Source organism: Oncorhynchus clarkii, chromosome 2 (genome assembly GCF_045791955.1).
Source record: "Oncorhynchus clarkii lewisi isolate Uvic-CL-2024 chromosome 2, UVic_Ocla_1.0, whole genome shotgun sequence".
NCBI lineage: Eukaryota > Metazoa > Chordata > Actinopteri > Salmoniformes > Salmonidae > Oncorhynchus > Oncorhynchus clarkii.
The window spans coordinates 25947800-25965027 of NC_092148.1; the positions used below are offsets into that span (position 1 = coordinate 25947800).

At 42.6% G+C, this 17228-nt stretch overlaps 1 protein-coding gene across 13 annotated transcripts in view; it reads left to right on the top strand.

Annotated features, from left to right (window-relative positions):
• LOC139365041 (myocyte-specific enhancer factor 2D homolog) overlaps positions 1 to 17228 on the top strand; it is a 74789-nt gene that overhangs the window by 42417 nt on the left and 15144 nt on the right. For 7 of the 13 annotated variants that reach the window (XM_071102417.1, XM_071102450.1, XM_071102385.1 and 4 more), the window contains exons 4-6: positions 8533 to 8667; positions 12725 to 12932; positions 15353 to 15409. In XM_071102417.1, coding sequence (XP_070958518.1) covers positions 8533 to 8667; positions 12725 to 12932; positions 15353 to 15409 — 400 coding nt within the window. Of the gene's footprint in view, positions 1 to 8532; positions 8668 to 8747; positions 8886 to 12724; positions 12933 to 15352; positions 15410 to 17228 lie in introns of all 13 variants that reach the window. The other 6 variants (XM_071102441.1, XM_071102377.1, XM_071102427.1 and 3 more) reach the window with 1 other exon arrangement.

The window sequence follows — 17228 nt, forward strand, 5'->3', positions numbered from 1 at the left end:
ACATCTCAACATCAGCTGTTCAGAGGAGACTGCGTGAATCAGGCCTTCATGGTCAAATTGCTGCAAAGAAACCACTACTAAAGGACACCAATAAGAAGAAGAGACTTGCTTGGGCCAAGAAACACGAGCAATGGACATTAGACCGGTGGAAATCTGTCCTTTGGTCTGATGAGTCCAAATTGAAGATTTTTGGTTCCAACCGCTGTGAGATGCAGAGTAGATGAACGGATGATCTCCGCATGTGTGGTTCCCACCGTGAAGCATGGACGAGGAGGTGTGATGGTGTGGGAGTGCTTTGCTGGTGACACTGTCTGTGAATTATTCAGAATTCAAGCCACACTTAAACAGCATGGCTACCACAGCATTCTGCAGCGATACGCCATCCCATCTGGTTTGCGCTTAGTGGGACTATCAATGACCCAAAACACACCTCCAGGCTGTATAAGGGCTATTTGACCAAGAAGGAGAGTGATGGAGTGCTACATCAGATGACCTGGCCTCCACAATCACCCGACCTCAACCCAATTGAGATGGTTTGGGGACCTCCGAGTGAAGGAAAAGCAGCCAACAAGTGCTCAGCATATGTGAAAACTCCTTCAAGACTGTTGGAAAAGCATTCCAGGTGAAGCTGGTTAAGAGAATGCCAAGCTATCATCAAGGCAAAGGGTGGTTGCTTTGAAGAATCTCAAATATATTTAGATTTGTTTAAACATTTTTTGGGTTACTACATAATTCGATATGTGTATATCATCTACTGCATATTTATGTAATACATGTATCACTAGCCACTTTAAACTATGCCACTTTGTTTACATACCCTACATTACTCATCTCATATGTGTATATACTGTACTCGATACCATCTACTGCATCTTGCCTATGCAGTTCTGTACCATCACTTTATGTACATATTCTTTATCCCTTTACACTTGTGTGTATAAGGTAGCAGTTGTGGAATTGTTAGGTTAGATTACTCGTTGGTTATTACTGCATTGTCGGAACTAGAAGCACAAGCATTTCGCTACACTCACATTAACATCTGCTAACCATGTGTATGTGACAAATTTAAAATGGTATTTTATTTGTTATTTCATATTTTTTTATGTCTTCACTATTATTCTACAATGTAGAACATAGTAAAAATAAAGAAAAAAACAAACGAGTAGGTGTGTCCAAACTTTTGACTGGTACTGTACGTACACACACACACTCACACTCAATATTCTTCACACAGTTGGGCATTCCTTCACTCTAGTACACAGCTGGGAGGTGATGCATATGTACACACACGGCTTCTCTCTGTGCTGCACGTGTTTTTTGTGTGTGTGTGTGTGTGTGTGTGGGCAGCCTGCCTCTCATGCCAGAACGTGTTAATCCGCTTGACTGCAGATCCCAATCAGGGGCGAGGGAAGGAAAAACGAGGGAGAATGAGCTCTGAAGGAGGAAGGAGATGAATAGCCATGGAGAGGAAAGAGGAAGAAGAGGGGATGCCTTTTTTCTTAAACAGCTCAAAGAGGAAGATCTTCCCACTGCATGGCTTAAAGACTTTGTCACTGCCCTGATTCAAGGTCACGGTGAGAGAAGCTCCTCACGATATGCGCCACAAAACAGCACTAGACAAGATTCCCTCTAAGTAATTGATTCCAATTAGAACATATAATTGCCCATCACTTTCCAATATGGTGGCTCACCACCAAAAGGGTTTCTGGGTAGAGGCCAGGGCCCTTCGGAACTGTCCTATCATAACGCTGATGGTTCCCTAGGAGGCGGGCCTCCCTCTGTTGCCCTGGCGATGCTCCCTACCTCGGGACTAATCCCATTTTGCCATGTCAACCAAATTCCTGGGACGTCCCCTAAGACCTGTCGTATCCCAATATCCTGATCAGGACAGGGTCAATGGGGCCTTCTCCTTATCACGTGGCCTCCAAAGGTCACATGACGCACCATGATCGCCATGGAGACGGTAATAGGTTTAATGATGAGGCACGAGGGTGTGATGGTAAATGGCATCAAATCAGATTCCGTTTTTTGTTTTTGTTTAACAGGCACTTAGTCTGCATCATGTTTGTTGTTGTTACTGCCAGGAACATTAATGTAGCAGGGTTGATTATTTAAGAGCAAATGAAAACCACATTCATTTTTTCATCACGGCAAGCTAAATAAATAGTGTGATTTGATGCCGGAGTTAAAATGAATCTCAATATTTTAAAGAGCTTATGCAGCATTATGCCCATTTTAGACTGTTAAATGCAACAGGATGTGATTGCAGACAGATCATATGGTCCTCCTCATATGCATACGTACACTGTCATCCTATGAGCTGCTATCTGACATCTGACACCCGGCAGATTCCAGACCATCCATATCCAATGAGGGCATGGTCCGCTACCTCTGTACTCTGTGAGGAAGCAAGCCATCGGCCCCTCCTGAGATGGTGTGATAGAGGGGATCCATTAATCACATGTATAAGTAATAACACCCACTGCTGGCTATAGTGGTAATGGTGGAAGACATTCTTCAGGGATGTGCTACTGTCGAATGAATGGGGAGGATAAAGCCGGACAGAGCCGCTATGGCCACTCAGTTTCCCCGATGCAGCCACGTTAGTGATGTGTTCTTTGGCAGCCCAGTAGCGTAGTAAGCAGAGGCTTTAGTTGTGCTCTATCAGGATGCCCTGGGGGGCTCCATGTACCTGAATGCGGACAACTGCAAATGGGACGTGACATTACATTCTGCCTTTGTGGACAAGGGCCCCAGCCCGTACTGTTCACCACATACTTCCATTCTAAAGAGAGAGAGGAGGTAGAAAAGGAGAGATGGATGGCATTTTGAGAGCAAAAAATAGGATGGGAAGCTGTGGGAATAGGTCAACAGAGGAAGAGGGAGAGCAGGTAAAGAGAAGACGGGTGAGGAGAGAGATGGATAGACAGGAGATGGAGGAAAGTGAAGGCCGGATAAGAGGACTAAGGAGAGCAGCATAGTAAAACATGTGGGAGAATAGGAGTCTGAAGTGAGAGGACTGTATGGATTGATTACGAGATCCTGAGAGAGAGAAATTAATATAAATGGATAGAGTGGAAGGGAAGAGGGTGAAAGGTGAAGGAAAGCGAGAGATACAGCTGGAGAGAGAGACAAGGACCAAGTGACCACGAGAGAATGAAAGAGAGAGTGAGGGAGAGCAGGAGATGGGATGAGAGTGCCAGAGGGGGAGGGGCAGGGAAGCTCATAGCCCAGCCAGACACTGCGTGCTCTACAGGGGAATCTTACCCTGGCAACATAATAGAGGGCAGCACTTGAAAGATTGTGCCAGTGGGGGAGAGGCGCGGAGGGACCGGTGAACAGATGGAGCTGACTGAGACGAGCTGATCAGCTGACGTGTGTGTGTGTGTGTGTGTGTGTGTCATTATATAGGACTGCCAGGTCCTATTGTCAGGGCAGTTTTGTATGTAGCGATTTTTGTTATGTTGACAGTCGGCTGCATATGTCCATGACTAACACGTCCCGCGCACAGACTTTTGTCACATGTTGTCATTGTTAGTTTTTAGCTTTTTAGCTTTTTAGGTCAGCACAGACGAACACGGATCATGTTTTCCATGAACAGTGCAGAATAAACAGTATGGTGGCTGAACAGTGTCAGGAAGTTCTAGTGTCTAATTTGATCAGTGCACTGATTTTGAATTGATATGCCTCAACAGAGAAATCGGGTACTGATGGAAGAATCATCTCCATGTGGGTGGAATGTGGAATGTATTTCATAATGTGTGTAATAATATGGATATAATATATACTATATATTTTGGATATCATACTTTACATTATGGATAATAGTATTGGCATCACATTTAAAGTGAATTTGATCTGTATTGGGGGGTTTAGCTCAGTAAACCTGGATTTAACTTCACAGTTGGGTAGCTAATGACTGCATTCGTCTTTTTACGTCTTTTTTCTCTCTGCCTCTCAGCTTGGCATTGAATTTCATGGTATTGAGTCATCCTCACTACACAGAGAACAGTGATCGTCCCTAGTGGGTGTCCTAGAGAACATCCACTTATCTACTAATCAAATCTCCCATCAGGCAGCACTCACTGTATGGTGGATAATACAGTCATCTCTCTGCCACACAGTACTGTAGATACCCATTTATTTATGTTGCTTTACTTAAAAACACATTCCCCTTTTCCATATATAATACAACTGAATAGGTTAGAATTCACACTCTAGGTTAGAATTCATTTAGCTAGTGTCGGAATCTGGTTTGCTGTTTGGTCCAGATCCCACTGGCAAAGCTACTTACAGTAAAGCTTGTTTCCAGAATAATGCCAAAACAAGACCCTTTCCACTGTGCATTAGAGCTGAAATGGCCTGACTGCTCTAGCTCTGTGGCTGGTGGTGTGCTTCCGTTTCACCCCCTACCCTTTACCTTTGCTCAATGGCTTTTGTTGGCGTGACGCTTCACATCAATTTAGAGGTGCTCGAATATTCGAGCTGACAGATGAAAAAACACGTTGATGTGCCCTTAAACAAGGCACTTAACTCCAGGAGCGCCATACTAATACGGCTGACCCTACATCTATCCGGTGTATGTGACAATAAAATATATACAGTACCAGTCAAAAGTTTGGACACACCTACTCATTCCAAGGTTTTTCTTTATTTTTACTATTTTCTACATTGTAGAATAATAGTGAAGACATCAAAACTATGAAATAACATACCAAAAAAGTGTTAAACAAATGAAAATATATTTTAGATTTTAGATTTTTCAAAGTAGCCACTCTTTGCACACTCTTGGCATTCTCTAAACCAGCTTCATGAGGTAGTCACCTGGAATGCTTTTCCCACAGTCTTGAAGGAGTTCCCAAACAAGCTGAACATTTGTTTTCCTTCACTCTGAGGTCCCCAAACCATCTCAATTGGGTTGAGGTCGGGTGATTGTGGAGGCCAGGTCATCTGATGCAGCTCTCCATCACTCTCCGTCTTGGTCAAGTAGCCCTTATACAGCCTGGAGGTGTGTTTTGGGTCATTGTCCTGTTGAAAAACAAATCAAAGTCCCGCTAAGCGCAAACCAGATGGGATGGCGTAACACTGCAGAATGCTGTGGTAGTCATGCTGGTTAAGTGTGCCTTGAATTCCAAATAAATTTCTGTCACCAGAAAAGCACCCCCACACCACCACCTCCATGCTTAACGGTGGGAACCACACATGCGGAGATCATCCGTTCACCTACTCTGCATCTCACAAAGACACCAAAAATCTCAAACTTGGACTCATAAGACCAAAGGACAGACTTCCACTGGTCTAATGTCCAATGCTCGTGTTTCTTGTCCCAAGCAAATCTCTTATTATTATTGGTGTCCTTTACTAGTGGTTTCTTTGCAGAAATTCTTCCATGAACGGCAAACTTTGATGTGATGCTGATGTGATGTGTCTGTTACTTGAACTCTGTGAAGCATTTATTTGGGCTGCAATCTGAGGTGCAGTTAATTGCCGATTTCTGAGTCTGGTAATGCTAATGAACTTGTCCTCTGCTGCAGAGGTAACTCTTGGTCTTCCTTCCTCTGGCGGTCCTCATGAGAGCCAGTTTCATCAGAGCGCTTGATGTTTTTTGCGACAAATAGCCCTATCTTCCCACAAAACACACACAAAACACCAGTCTCAACGTCAACAGTGAACAGGCGACTCCGGGATGCTGGCCTTCTAGGCAGAGTTACTCTGTCCAGTGTCTGTGTTCTTTTTCCCATCTTAATCTTTTATTTTTATTGGCCAATCTGAGATATTGCTTTTTTTGCAACTCCGGAGTCACCTCTTCACTGTTGACATCGAGACTGGTGTTTTTAATGAAGCTGCCAGTTGAGGACTTGTGAGGTGTCTGTTTCTCAAACTAGACTGTCTAATGTACTTGTCCTCTTGCTCAGTTGTGCACCGGGGCCTCCCACTCCTCTTTCTATTCTGGTTAGAGCCAGTTTGGGCTGTTCTGTGAAAGGAGTAATACACAGTATTGTATGAGATCTTCAGTTTCTTGGCAATTTCTCACTTGGAATAGCCTTCATTTCTCAGAACAAGAATTGACTGATGAGTTTCAGAAGAAAGTTCTTTGTTTCGGGCCATTTTGAGCCTGCAATCGAACCCACAAATGCTGATGCTCCAGATACTCAACACGTCTAAAGAAGGCCAGTTGTATTGCTTCTTTAATCAGAACAACAGTTTTCAGCTGTGCTAACATAGTTGTAAAAGGGTTTTCTAATGATCAATTAGCCTTTTTAAAATTATAAACTTGGATTAGCTAACACGCGTCATTGGAACACAGGAGTGGTGGTTTCTGATAATGGGCCTCTGTACGCCTATGTAGCTATTCCATAAAAATCTGTCGTTTCCAGCTACAATAGTCATTTACAACATTAACAATGTCTACTCTATATTTCTGATCAATCTGATATTTTAATAGACAATAAAAGTGGGTTTTTTTTTAAACAAGGACATTTCTATGTGACCCCAACTTTTGAACCGGTGTGTGTGTGCAGTTGAAGTTGGAAGTTTACATACACCTTAGCCAAATACACTCAAACTCAGTTTTTCACAATTCCTGACATTTAATCCTAGTAAAAATTCCCAGGCTTGGGTCATTTAGGATCACCACTTTATTTTAAGACTGTGAAATGTCAGAATAATAGTAGAGAGAATTCTTTTTCAGCTTTTATTTCTTTCATTACATTCCCAGAGGGTCAGAAGTTTACATACACTCAATTAGTATTTGGTAGCATTGCCTTTAAATTGTTTAACTTTGGTCAAAAGTTTCAGGTAGCCTTCCACAACCTTCCCACAATAAGTCGGGTGAATTTTGGCCCATCCATACTGACAGAGCTGGTGTAACTGAGTCAGGTTTGTAGGCCTCTTTCAGTTCTGTCCACATATTTTCTATAGGATTGAGGTCAGGGCTTTGTGATGGCCACTCCAATACCTTGACTTTGAAAGAAGCCATTTTGCCAAAACTTTGCTTGCAAGTTTGCTTGGAGTCATTGTTCATTTGGAAGACCCATTTGCAACCAAGCTTTAACTTCCTGACTGATGTCTTGAATGTTGCTTCAATATATCCACGTAATTTTCCTCCTCATGATGCCATCTATTTTATGAAGTGCACCAGTCCCTCCTACAGCAAAGCACCCCCACAACATGATGCTGTCACCCCCGTGCTTCATGGTTGGGATGGTGTTCTTCAGCTTTTTTCTCCAAACATAACGATGGTCATTATGGCCAAACATATCTATTTTCGTTTCATCAGACCAGAGGACATTTCTCCAAAAAGTACGATCTTTATCCCCATGTGCAGTTGCAAATCCTAGTCTGGCTTTTTTATGGCAGTTTTGGAGCCGTGTCTTCTTCCTTGCTGAACAGCCTTTCAGGTTATGTCAATATAGGACTCGTTTTACTGTGGATATAGATACTTTTGTACCGGTTTCCTCCAGCATCTTCACAAGGTCCTTTACTGTTGTTCTGGGATTGATTTACACTTTTCGCACCAAAGTACGTTCATCTCTAGGAGACAGAACGCGTCTCCTTCCTGAGCGGTATGATGGCTGCGTGGTCCCATGGTGTTTATACTTGCGTACTATTGTTTGTATAGATGAACGTGGTACCTTCAGGCATTTGGAAATTGCTCCCAAGGATGAACCGGACTTGTGGAGGTCTACAATACTTTTTGAGGTCTTGGCTAATTTCTTTTGATTTCCCATGATGTCAAGCAAAGAGGCACTGAGTTTGAAGGTAGGCCTTGAAATACACCCACAGGTACACCTCCAATTGACTCAAATGATGTCAATTAGCCTATCAGAAGCTTCTAAAGCCATGACATTTTAGTCTATGTCAACTTCTGACCCACTGGAATTGGGATACAGTGAAAATAATCTGTCTGTAAACAATTGTTGGAAAAATGACTTGTGTCATGCACAAAGTATATGTCCTAACTGACTTTCCAAAACTATAGTTTATTAACAAGAAATTTGTGGAGTGGTTGAAAAACGAGTTTTAATGACTCCAACCTAAGTGTATGTAAACTTCTGACTTCAACTGTGTATATATATATATTTATAACAAAACATTCTTATATATATATATATATATATATATATATATATATATATATATATATATATATATATATATATATATATATATATATATATATATATATATATATATAGAACGTTTTGTTATAAATTGTTAGTCATTGTCCAGTAATAATACCTTATTTCAGACGTCTTTGTTGATTTGTGTAGAGTAGACCTTTGAAGGTAGTTAGCTTCGAAACGATGGTCATAGATGCTGACCTTCCTGGAATGGATCGATGTTATATATTATCTGAGGCTCAGAATCATGTTACTGGTCTTGTTCGAATGCCATCGCTGTTCTTTTCTTTATCATTATTATAATTTAAATGGTGGTACAGTCTGGATGATGGGTGTTGTTGACATAATTGTGTGTGAAAATGAAATGTTTTCCTCCTTCCTCTGCTTCTTCTTCCTCTAACCGCTTCAGACGTTGCGAAAGAAAGGCTTTAATGGTTGCAACAGCCCTGAGCCGGACGGCGACGACTCCATCGACCAAAGCCCGTTAAACGACGACAAGTACCGCAAGAACGAGGACCTGGATATCCTGTTCAAGCGCTATGGCGTGAGTACCATCGTCCTCTCATCACGTTCTCTAACCTCCCTCTCTCTCTCTCTCTCTGTTGTGGGAACAAACGGACCAAGGCTCTGAACAAGAAAGAGCACCGGGACTCAGAGAGCCCAGACCCTGAGGAGCCCTTCTCCCTCACCCCCCACACTGAGGAGAAATACAAAAAAATTGACGAGGAGTTTGATAAAATGATGCAGAGCTATAGGCTGTCAGTGAGTACCGTGAGCAGTACTGCAACTGCTGTGTTACCTGGACTGGATTTTACCCAGATCCGGTTGCAGACAGCAACCCAAATACTCACAGAGCACCCACTACCCTCCATTTCTCACCCTCCCCCCCCCTGATCGTGTGTGCCCGGGCAAGGGCAAGGAGGTTTGGGCGCGGAGCTCAACAGTCTGATTGAGTGGTCGCAGCCAACCATTTAGGAAGTAATCGTAAAGACTTCATAAACATGACATAACCGGTCTCAGGAGTCATTCATAAGCTATTGGCAGATTTCATAAAGACTACATAAAAGTGCCATAGCAAACGGGGCATAACGCATTCAAAGCAATAGATCTCATTATGCGTTGTCACCCCTTTGTTAGAGTGAGAAGAATCGTACAAATTAATGCTTTTCAAGGGTGTTGGTCACACATTATCTGTAAAACTATCTAGGTTCGGATAGGCCGTTCCTCATTTTCCAGGGTGTCAGTCAGACACTCTCCAGGGCTGCCTTATAATTGGCACGCTGCCACGGTTTATCGCCTCTTTTATTCCTCTCTCTGGTGCCAATTTTTTTATGATTCATTATTTTCCACCAGGGCTCAGTAATGTCATTAACGTCAGTTTAATGAGAAGCACTCAATTTACAACCAGGCTTCCTGTCTGATCTGGCCTCCCTATTGGTCACGAGGGATGGGACTTTGGCCCGAGTAGAACTCGATAGACAATGTGAAGGACTTTACTGCTCACAGGATGAGCTGAACTGGAGATATACACACCTATCCCTGATTTAAGCCCTGCTTTCTTAGAATGTATTATACAACATGTACTACAATGTATTGCATAATCTGCATTATGTAGGATATTGTCACTAAAACAAAAAAAAACAATGTTGATGGAAAGGTTTTGTTATCCAAAACTGATAATATTATCACACAACCAACCACTCAGTTACATTGAAGCAGCAGTTCAGCAAAAAAGTTGAATGTCTCTCTATCGAATCAATTCAGTAAATACCGCTCATTTAACCTAAGCCTTATCTCCAACACTTTGATGTTTGTGGTGAGCTGAAATGGCTCCTAAAAGCATTTCTGAGTAGAAAGAAGAAAAATAGAATTCAATCTGCTGCCCCTGGAGAGTGTAGCTCCCGCCCCAGTCGGTTGGAAGCAAGCAAGCCCCCATCCCCCACCTTGCCCGGCACACCTTTCACAGGGCGCACTGTTGCAAACGGAAGCATACAGCACCAATCTCCCTCAACAGCATCATAATCCACCAACATAACAGCTAGGGGGCTGGGATATACACGCTTAATCCCACTCGTACTGCAATCCCCGGAGTCAAGTAGAAGGCCCTAGGGAGCATAGGGAGGCTAGCTATACAGTCTACAGGCATGTACAGAATTATAAGGCAAGACTGGAACTTGCCAATTGGTGACACAGCTGATTTAGCTTTTCAGATTTAAGTGATGTTACTTGATATTGTTTGCAATGTTATGCGTTTCCTGTTGTTTTTTGAAATAGGCTGTCACTGTCAAATTTGTACTAAAAAGAGAGACAAATTTTGTTTATTTCTCCGTCTATTGAAGTTATTTTAGAAATGTTTAAAGCACTCGTTTTCCCTCCTGTATTCCAACAATACTAAGATTAAAGCTGAGCATTATTTTTGTATAACGATTCAATCTAATTGCATTTTACAATTGAGTATTCACTGGTGAGATCAACATTGTAGTCAAATGTCAAGGACCTTTAAAGGTCAACGGAACATTGTTTGAAAGTTGTTTTTGTGGTTTTAATCCATCACTGCTAACAAATAGGATGAGACATTTCCTAAAGTTGAAAGGGAACTTTCAAAGGCATCTAGGACAAGAGGGAGGGAAGGAAAGTAGGGCATGAGTTTAATTCATTCTGATACCCTCGCATCTAGGAAATACACCAATGTAGCGCTCCGCTGAGAAAAATAGGTTCATTTTTTGTTATGCCGTTGGAGGCCTTGAGCTGCCTTCAACGAACCCACTTAGCCCGAGGAAAAGCTGAATGACTATTATTTATCCAATATGATTCATTTTAGTGCCTTTGTAATGCCATGTACTTGACACAATGAATGAGCCACTCTACTCTAATATTAAGATTATGCCCACTGGCAGTTATCTGACCTAACGTAACAATACCACTGAATAACTTGTTATCCAAGAGACATCTGACCAAATGGCACAGCACAGTTTAGTGTACATCAGTGTAGTATTCAACAGTATTTTAATGAGATAAGTGTATGTAGGGAGTGCTGTCCCAGTGCTGTATGCTCCACGTTTCCACACCTCTGCCCCATCACACTAACCCCACTTCCATCCCTCCACCCATCCATCCATCCCTCCCTCCTCTCTGCCTGGCCAGTGTGCAGTGCTGTAACCTTCTGCCTTATATTGTAGACTACCTCCCCAGATTCCAGATCTAGCCACCAGCATGCCCAGTAGGTTTACCCATTTGGTATTTCTCTGTCTTTCTCTTTATTTCTCTTTCGCTCTTCTTTTTCTCTCCCCTACCCTCTCTCGCGCTTTCTTTTTTTCTTTCTCTGCCTCTCTCTGTTTCTGGTGCTCTGGGATTTGAGACATCTCTATTATTGTGGAGTCCAAGGCAGATTGGTTTTGTCACCATAGTCCCCTGAACATTGTTGCTATATGCAGCATATTGAGGGAAGTTGTGTACGTGACATGACACCCTCACGGGTCTTATGGGTCAGAGGAGCTACAGCACTAGTGACAGCCCGGATGCCTTTCTGTCTTTACGTTACCTAGCACTGTTGTTGTTCGTCACTAGAACAGGATAATGCAGACACAGACTAATACTCAGTATACTAAAATGCTATAAAGAAAGGAAAAGGACACACTCCGTCTCCCCACATTGACAAATGGTTTGTCACAAGAATGACAGGACTCTTATCAGATTATGTCAGATACAATACAAAACACACAATACCAAAACAACTTAGTCCTCCCTGCTCCCCTTTCTTCCCCTGTATAACATCACACACACATCCCAGATGTAAACTTGTGGAATAGACTGTAGGCTAACGGGAAGGAAGGTCAATATGATGGACAGAGTAGAGCATCTTCTTTCTCTCTTTTAAACTGGGTCCCACTCAGCACATACAGTACCAGGCCACGCTTGGCCCATATTCTATATATAGAGGCCCTGCCTGCTTTCTGACATGATGAGGAACAGGGTGAAATGGGTTACAGGCAGAAGAGTGGACAACCCTGGCCTGGGTCCTGTCTCTGACTAGGACCTGGTGTTGGGCTGGGTCACACGGCTAGTATTATTTAGCTGACTCGGGACCTGTTCAAAGCAATTTGCTAACTACACTTCTTATACATTAAGAAAGCACTCCTTGATACTTTAGAGAATGTTTTAGTGGCTAGTTATATACATTTTTAAGGGTAAACATTTACTTCCAGGTAAAAGTAAGCAAATTAGCAGTCAATTTCTCAGGTTGAGGCTACATATCAGATACTCAAAGTTCCAAGCTCTGTGCAAAAAACTTTTTTTTCTCCAATGGTTTCTCTTCAATTTTCCCTGCAATTAAAGATACTATATGACATGTCACCAATAACCAATGCAATAACAATCCCATGTAGCTTTTATGATGTACACATAATCTTGCATGTGATCTGAAAGCAAACACTTTTTCAGCTTCTTATTTCCACAAGTCAGTTTGCATGCTAACAAATCTTGTGCGATAGTATGTGTGTGTTCTTGTGCATGCACATGCTTCTGAGAGTGTGTGTTTAACATTATACATGTGCCAATCGTGCGTTTAAATTTCTAAGCCCCTGTTCCTGTCTCTCCTCCAGTCAGCCGTCCCACAGCCCACTTTCTCCATGCCCGTCACAGTGCCAGTGTCCAATCAGAATGCTCTCCAGTTCAGTAACTCTGGCGGCCTGGTAACCACCTCCTTCGTCACCTCCACCCTCACAGACCCCCGCCTGCTTTCGCCACAGCAACCATCTCTCCAGAGGAACACTGGGTCTCCAGGGTTACCACAGCGACCGGCCAGCGCAGGTAAGGAACAGAGTGGACAGTGGTTAATGGTTGACTTCATCACAAGTTCAAGTTTTATTTGTCACATGCACAAGTACAGTGATATACTTAACTTGCAAGCCCTACACAACAGTGCAGTAATATTGAACTAATAATACAAAATAAAAAACAGGAGAAATAAAAAATAAGAGGAAGCTATATACAGGTGCAGTGCAAGTACAAAATGTGCAGGGATACTGGAGTATTTGAGATGTACTGTACATGTAGGCAGGGATAAGTATGGCATAAGTTGTGTGTGTGCGCAAGAGTGTAAATGAAGGCATTAATACCACCATCCTCAAACGGAAGGTGGAGGAGTGCAAGGTCTCTGACATCCACCAGCTCCGTGATGTCGTCATGGAGGAGTGGAAGAGGACTACGGTGGCAACCTGTGAAGCTCTGGTGAACTCCATGCCCAAGAGGGTTAAGGCAGTGCTGGAAAATGATGGTGGCCACACAAAATATTGACATTTTGGGTCCAATTTGGACATTTTCACTTAGGGGTGTACTCACTTTTGTTGCCAGCAGTTTAGTTTAGTTTAATGGCTGTGTGTTGAGTTATTCTGAGGGGGCAGCAAATTTAAACTGTTATACAAGCTGTACACTCACTACTTTACATTGTAGCAAAGTGTCATTTCTTCAGTGTTGTCACATGAAAAGATATACTCAAATATTTACAAAAATGTGAGGGGTGTACTCACTTTTGTGATATACTGTGTGTATATATATATATATACACAGTATATATATCACTACAATGTGATTTTCTGGATTTTTTTAATATATATATATATATATATATATATATATATATATACACACACACACACACACACACACACACACACACACACACACACACACACACACACACACACAGTGGGGCAGAAAAGTATTTAGTCAGCCACCAATTGTGCAAGTTCTCCCACTTAAAAAGATGAGAGGCCTGTAATTTTCATCATAGGTACACTTCAACTATGACAGACAAAATGAGAAAAATCCAGAAAATCACATTGTAGGATTTTTAATGAATTTATTTGCAAATTATGGTGGAAAATAAGTATTTGGTCACCTACAAACAAGCAAGATTTCTGTGCTGGTGTGAGAGGACCATGTTAACTCCTCAGTGATGTGTACCCCGATGTACCCCAGGATTAGCGTGGCTTAGCTTCTTATGGGCAGGTAGTGTCCCACCTGGCCAACATCCGGTGAAATTGCAGAGCAAATGACAGAAATATATATATATATTTCACATACATGAAAATACAAGTATTATACATCAAAATAAAGCTTAACTTCTTGTTAATCCAGACGCTGTGTGCGATTATCTGAGGACAGCGCCCCGCGTGAAAAACATTTTTCAACCAGGCAGGTGCGACACAAAAGTCAGAAATAGCGATATAATAAATGCCTTACCTTTGAAGATCTTCTTCTGTTGGCACTCCAAAAGGTCCCAGTTACATCACAAATGGTCCTTTTGTTCGATAAAGTCCTTCTTTATATCCATAAAAACTTCATTCAATAATCCACCGGTTTCCCTCCTTCAAAATGCATACAAAATGAATCCCAAACATTACCAATAAACTTATCCAAACAAGTCAAACAACATTTATAATCAAACCTCAGGTACCCTAATACGTAAATAAACGATAAAATTTAAGACGGAGAATAGTATGTTCATTACCGGAGATGAATAACAAAGAACGTCTTTCACCCACGCGCATGGAAACACTACAGCCAAAATGAGAGCCACTTAGAAAAACTACAACTTCTACCTAATTTTTTCCAAAAACCAGCCTGAAACTCTTTCTAAAGACTGTTGACATCTATTGGAAGTCCTAGGAACTGCAATCTGGGAGGACTTCGCCTCATAATAAACATGAAAGCCATTGGAAACAGTAAACATCTTTTTTTTTGGGATGGTTTGTCCTCGGGGTTTTGCCTGCCATATCAGTTCTGTTATACTCACAGACATCATTTTAACCGTTTTAGAAACGTCAGAGTGTTTCCTATCCAAATCTACCAATTATATGCTTATCCAAGCTTCTAGGCCTGAGTAACAGGCAGTTTACTTTGGGCACGCTTTTCATTCGGACGTGAAAATACTGACCCCTACCCAAGAGAGGTTAAGTATTGTTGCCTACTCTTACCACCTGGAGGTTACCCATCAGGAAGTCCAGGATCTAGGGAGGTGTTCAGTCCCAGGTTCCTGAGCTTGGTGACGAGCTTGGTGGGCACTATGGTGTTGAACGCTGAGCTGTAGTCGATGAACAGCATCAATGTTATGGACTCAGCATTATTCATGTTCATGTTTTCTTTGCAATTCTTACCATTCACATCAACTCGTATGTGCAACTTGTCCTTTTCAACATGGCCGCTATCTTCTGTTATTCCCTCCACAGGTGCTCTATTAGGAGGTGAACTGAACAACTCCAATGGAGGATGCCCGAGCCCTGTTCGTAAGTGACGTCTACTTCTGCTAAAATACCTAGTTGAGTCGTTTTTACCTAGCAAATAAGATGATACCGTATACACAGTGAACTGTGTCTCTCTGTTGTAGCTGTGACAATATATTATTAGCTTGTTAGTTTTTACCCTTCATGGCTTTCCTTGACGTGATGGGAGTTGTGGGTTATAGTAAAGCATAAAATGTGTATGGATTACACTTTGGGACAGACTCCACTGTTTGATGGAAGAGAAAAAGATGTCACGATAGCTGGTCGATTGCAACCTCCACAAACACTGACACTGGCACTCATGTACTCAAACACACAAACACACCTGTTGGCCAGCGACAGCTGAGGGTCACAGGAAAGCCGCTTGTAAATAGCCCAGGGGGTTGATGGGAAAGAGAATGAGAGAGAATGAAAGACTGAGGAAACGAGGGAGAAAGAGGTGTAGAGAGAGACCTGAATGACATGAACACTCTGACCTAGCATCTTCACCGTCTCCTCACCCCCCCTTCTTCTGTCTCCCCTGACCCCGCTTTCTCCCTCCCTCTCTCTGTCCTTCTCTCCCTCTATCGCAGCTGTTCCCCCATGTCCCCCCCCCTTTACACACACACACACACACACACACACACACACACTCTAATCCCCTGTGGTTCAAACTGTACCTTGTCTTGGCAGAGCCATCTCCTCAGAGGTGACTTTGACACCGGCCAGAGCCTCACTTCTAATCTAATTGCTCAAGGCATGCAGTCATCAGTAGATTACAATATTATCAGATATTGTATTACAACATCTTCCCCAAAAATGAATGGCTGTATTATTGTGTAGAGCAGAATATGCTTTTCTATTTGTGACTAAGGCACTAAGCAACAAATCTTAACCTAGATTTTGTGAGCATAGTTTCGGCTTTCACATTGATATCAATGAAAGACTCGTACGACAATGAGTTACACAATCCTATCTCAAGTTTCAAAATCAGACCCAAGTCACAAAGTCATAGAACAGGGACCACAGTAGTCACGATGCCTTTCTCTCTCTAAACCGGAGTTGTCTCAGTAACCCTCCAGTGCAGTAAACAGTGCGGTGGTCCCAAGACGCAGCTCAAGTGACTCACCCTGCTAGCCCGCTGACTCTCTCTCTCTTCCCCCTCCTCCCTCCACATCCTCCTCCCCCTCGCTCTGTCGTTCTCAGCTGTTGAACACAGACCCAGGCTCTGGGCTCAGGGAATGTCACCATTGACGTCACCCGACATTCCTGAGATTCCCACGCCCGGCACTGGGTAATAGGAGTAGAGCGAGTACACACACACACTCACAGGTATACACTAAAACGCATATGTTGATTCATGCATACATACAACACATAAACACATACATGAACATGTACTTACACAAACACATGCATGGATAAGCATTCACACAGACACATAATGAGTGTGAATTCTTACACACTAGAGCCCTGTTGTTCAAAGAGCCCAGGGCCTGGGGCCAACATCTGACTAACACATGTTCTTTCTCCTCCTTCATCTCCCTCTGTTGCTGGGGTAGATGAGTGAGCGTCCAGTTTCTTAGAGGAAGGACTGAGCGAGTGTCTGTCTGCTAGGTCAGGTACAACGCAAAAATCCGCCATCGCCCTGTTCCACTTTTGCCTCGGCTGTGGCTCACACTCACGTGAATTCACATATTCCCATCCCAAAACACCTCAGTATAAAGTAACCTTCACTGGCTGCCCAGAGTCCTCTATCCAGTTGTGAATGGTGCGAGCAAAATTATGGTAACTGTTACGCATTTGTATGTTTGATGGAAGTAGTGTGTTATTGATACTGCTG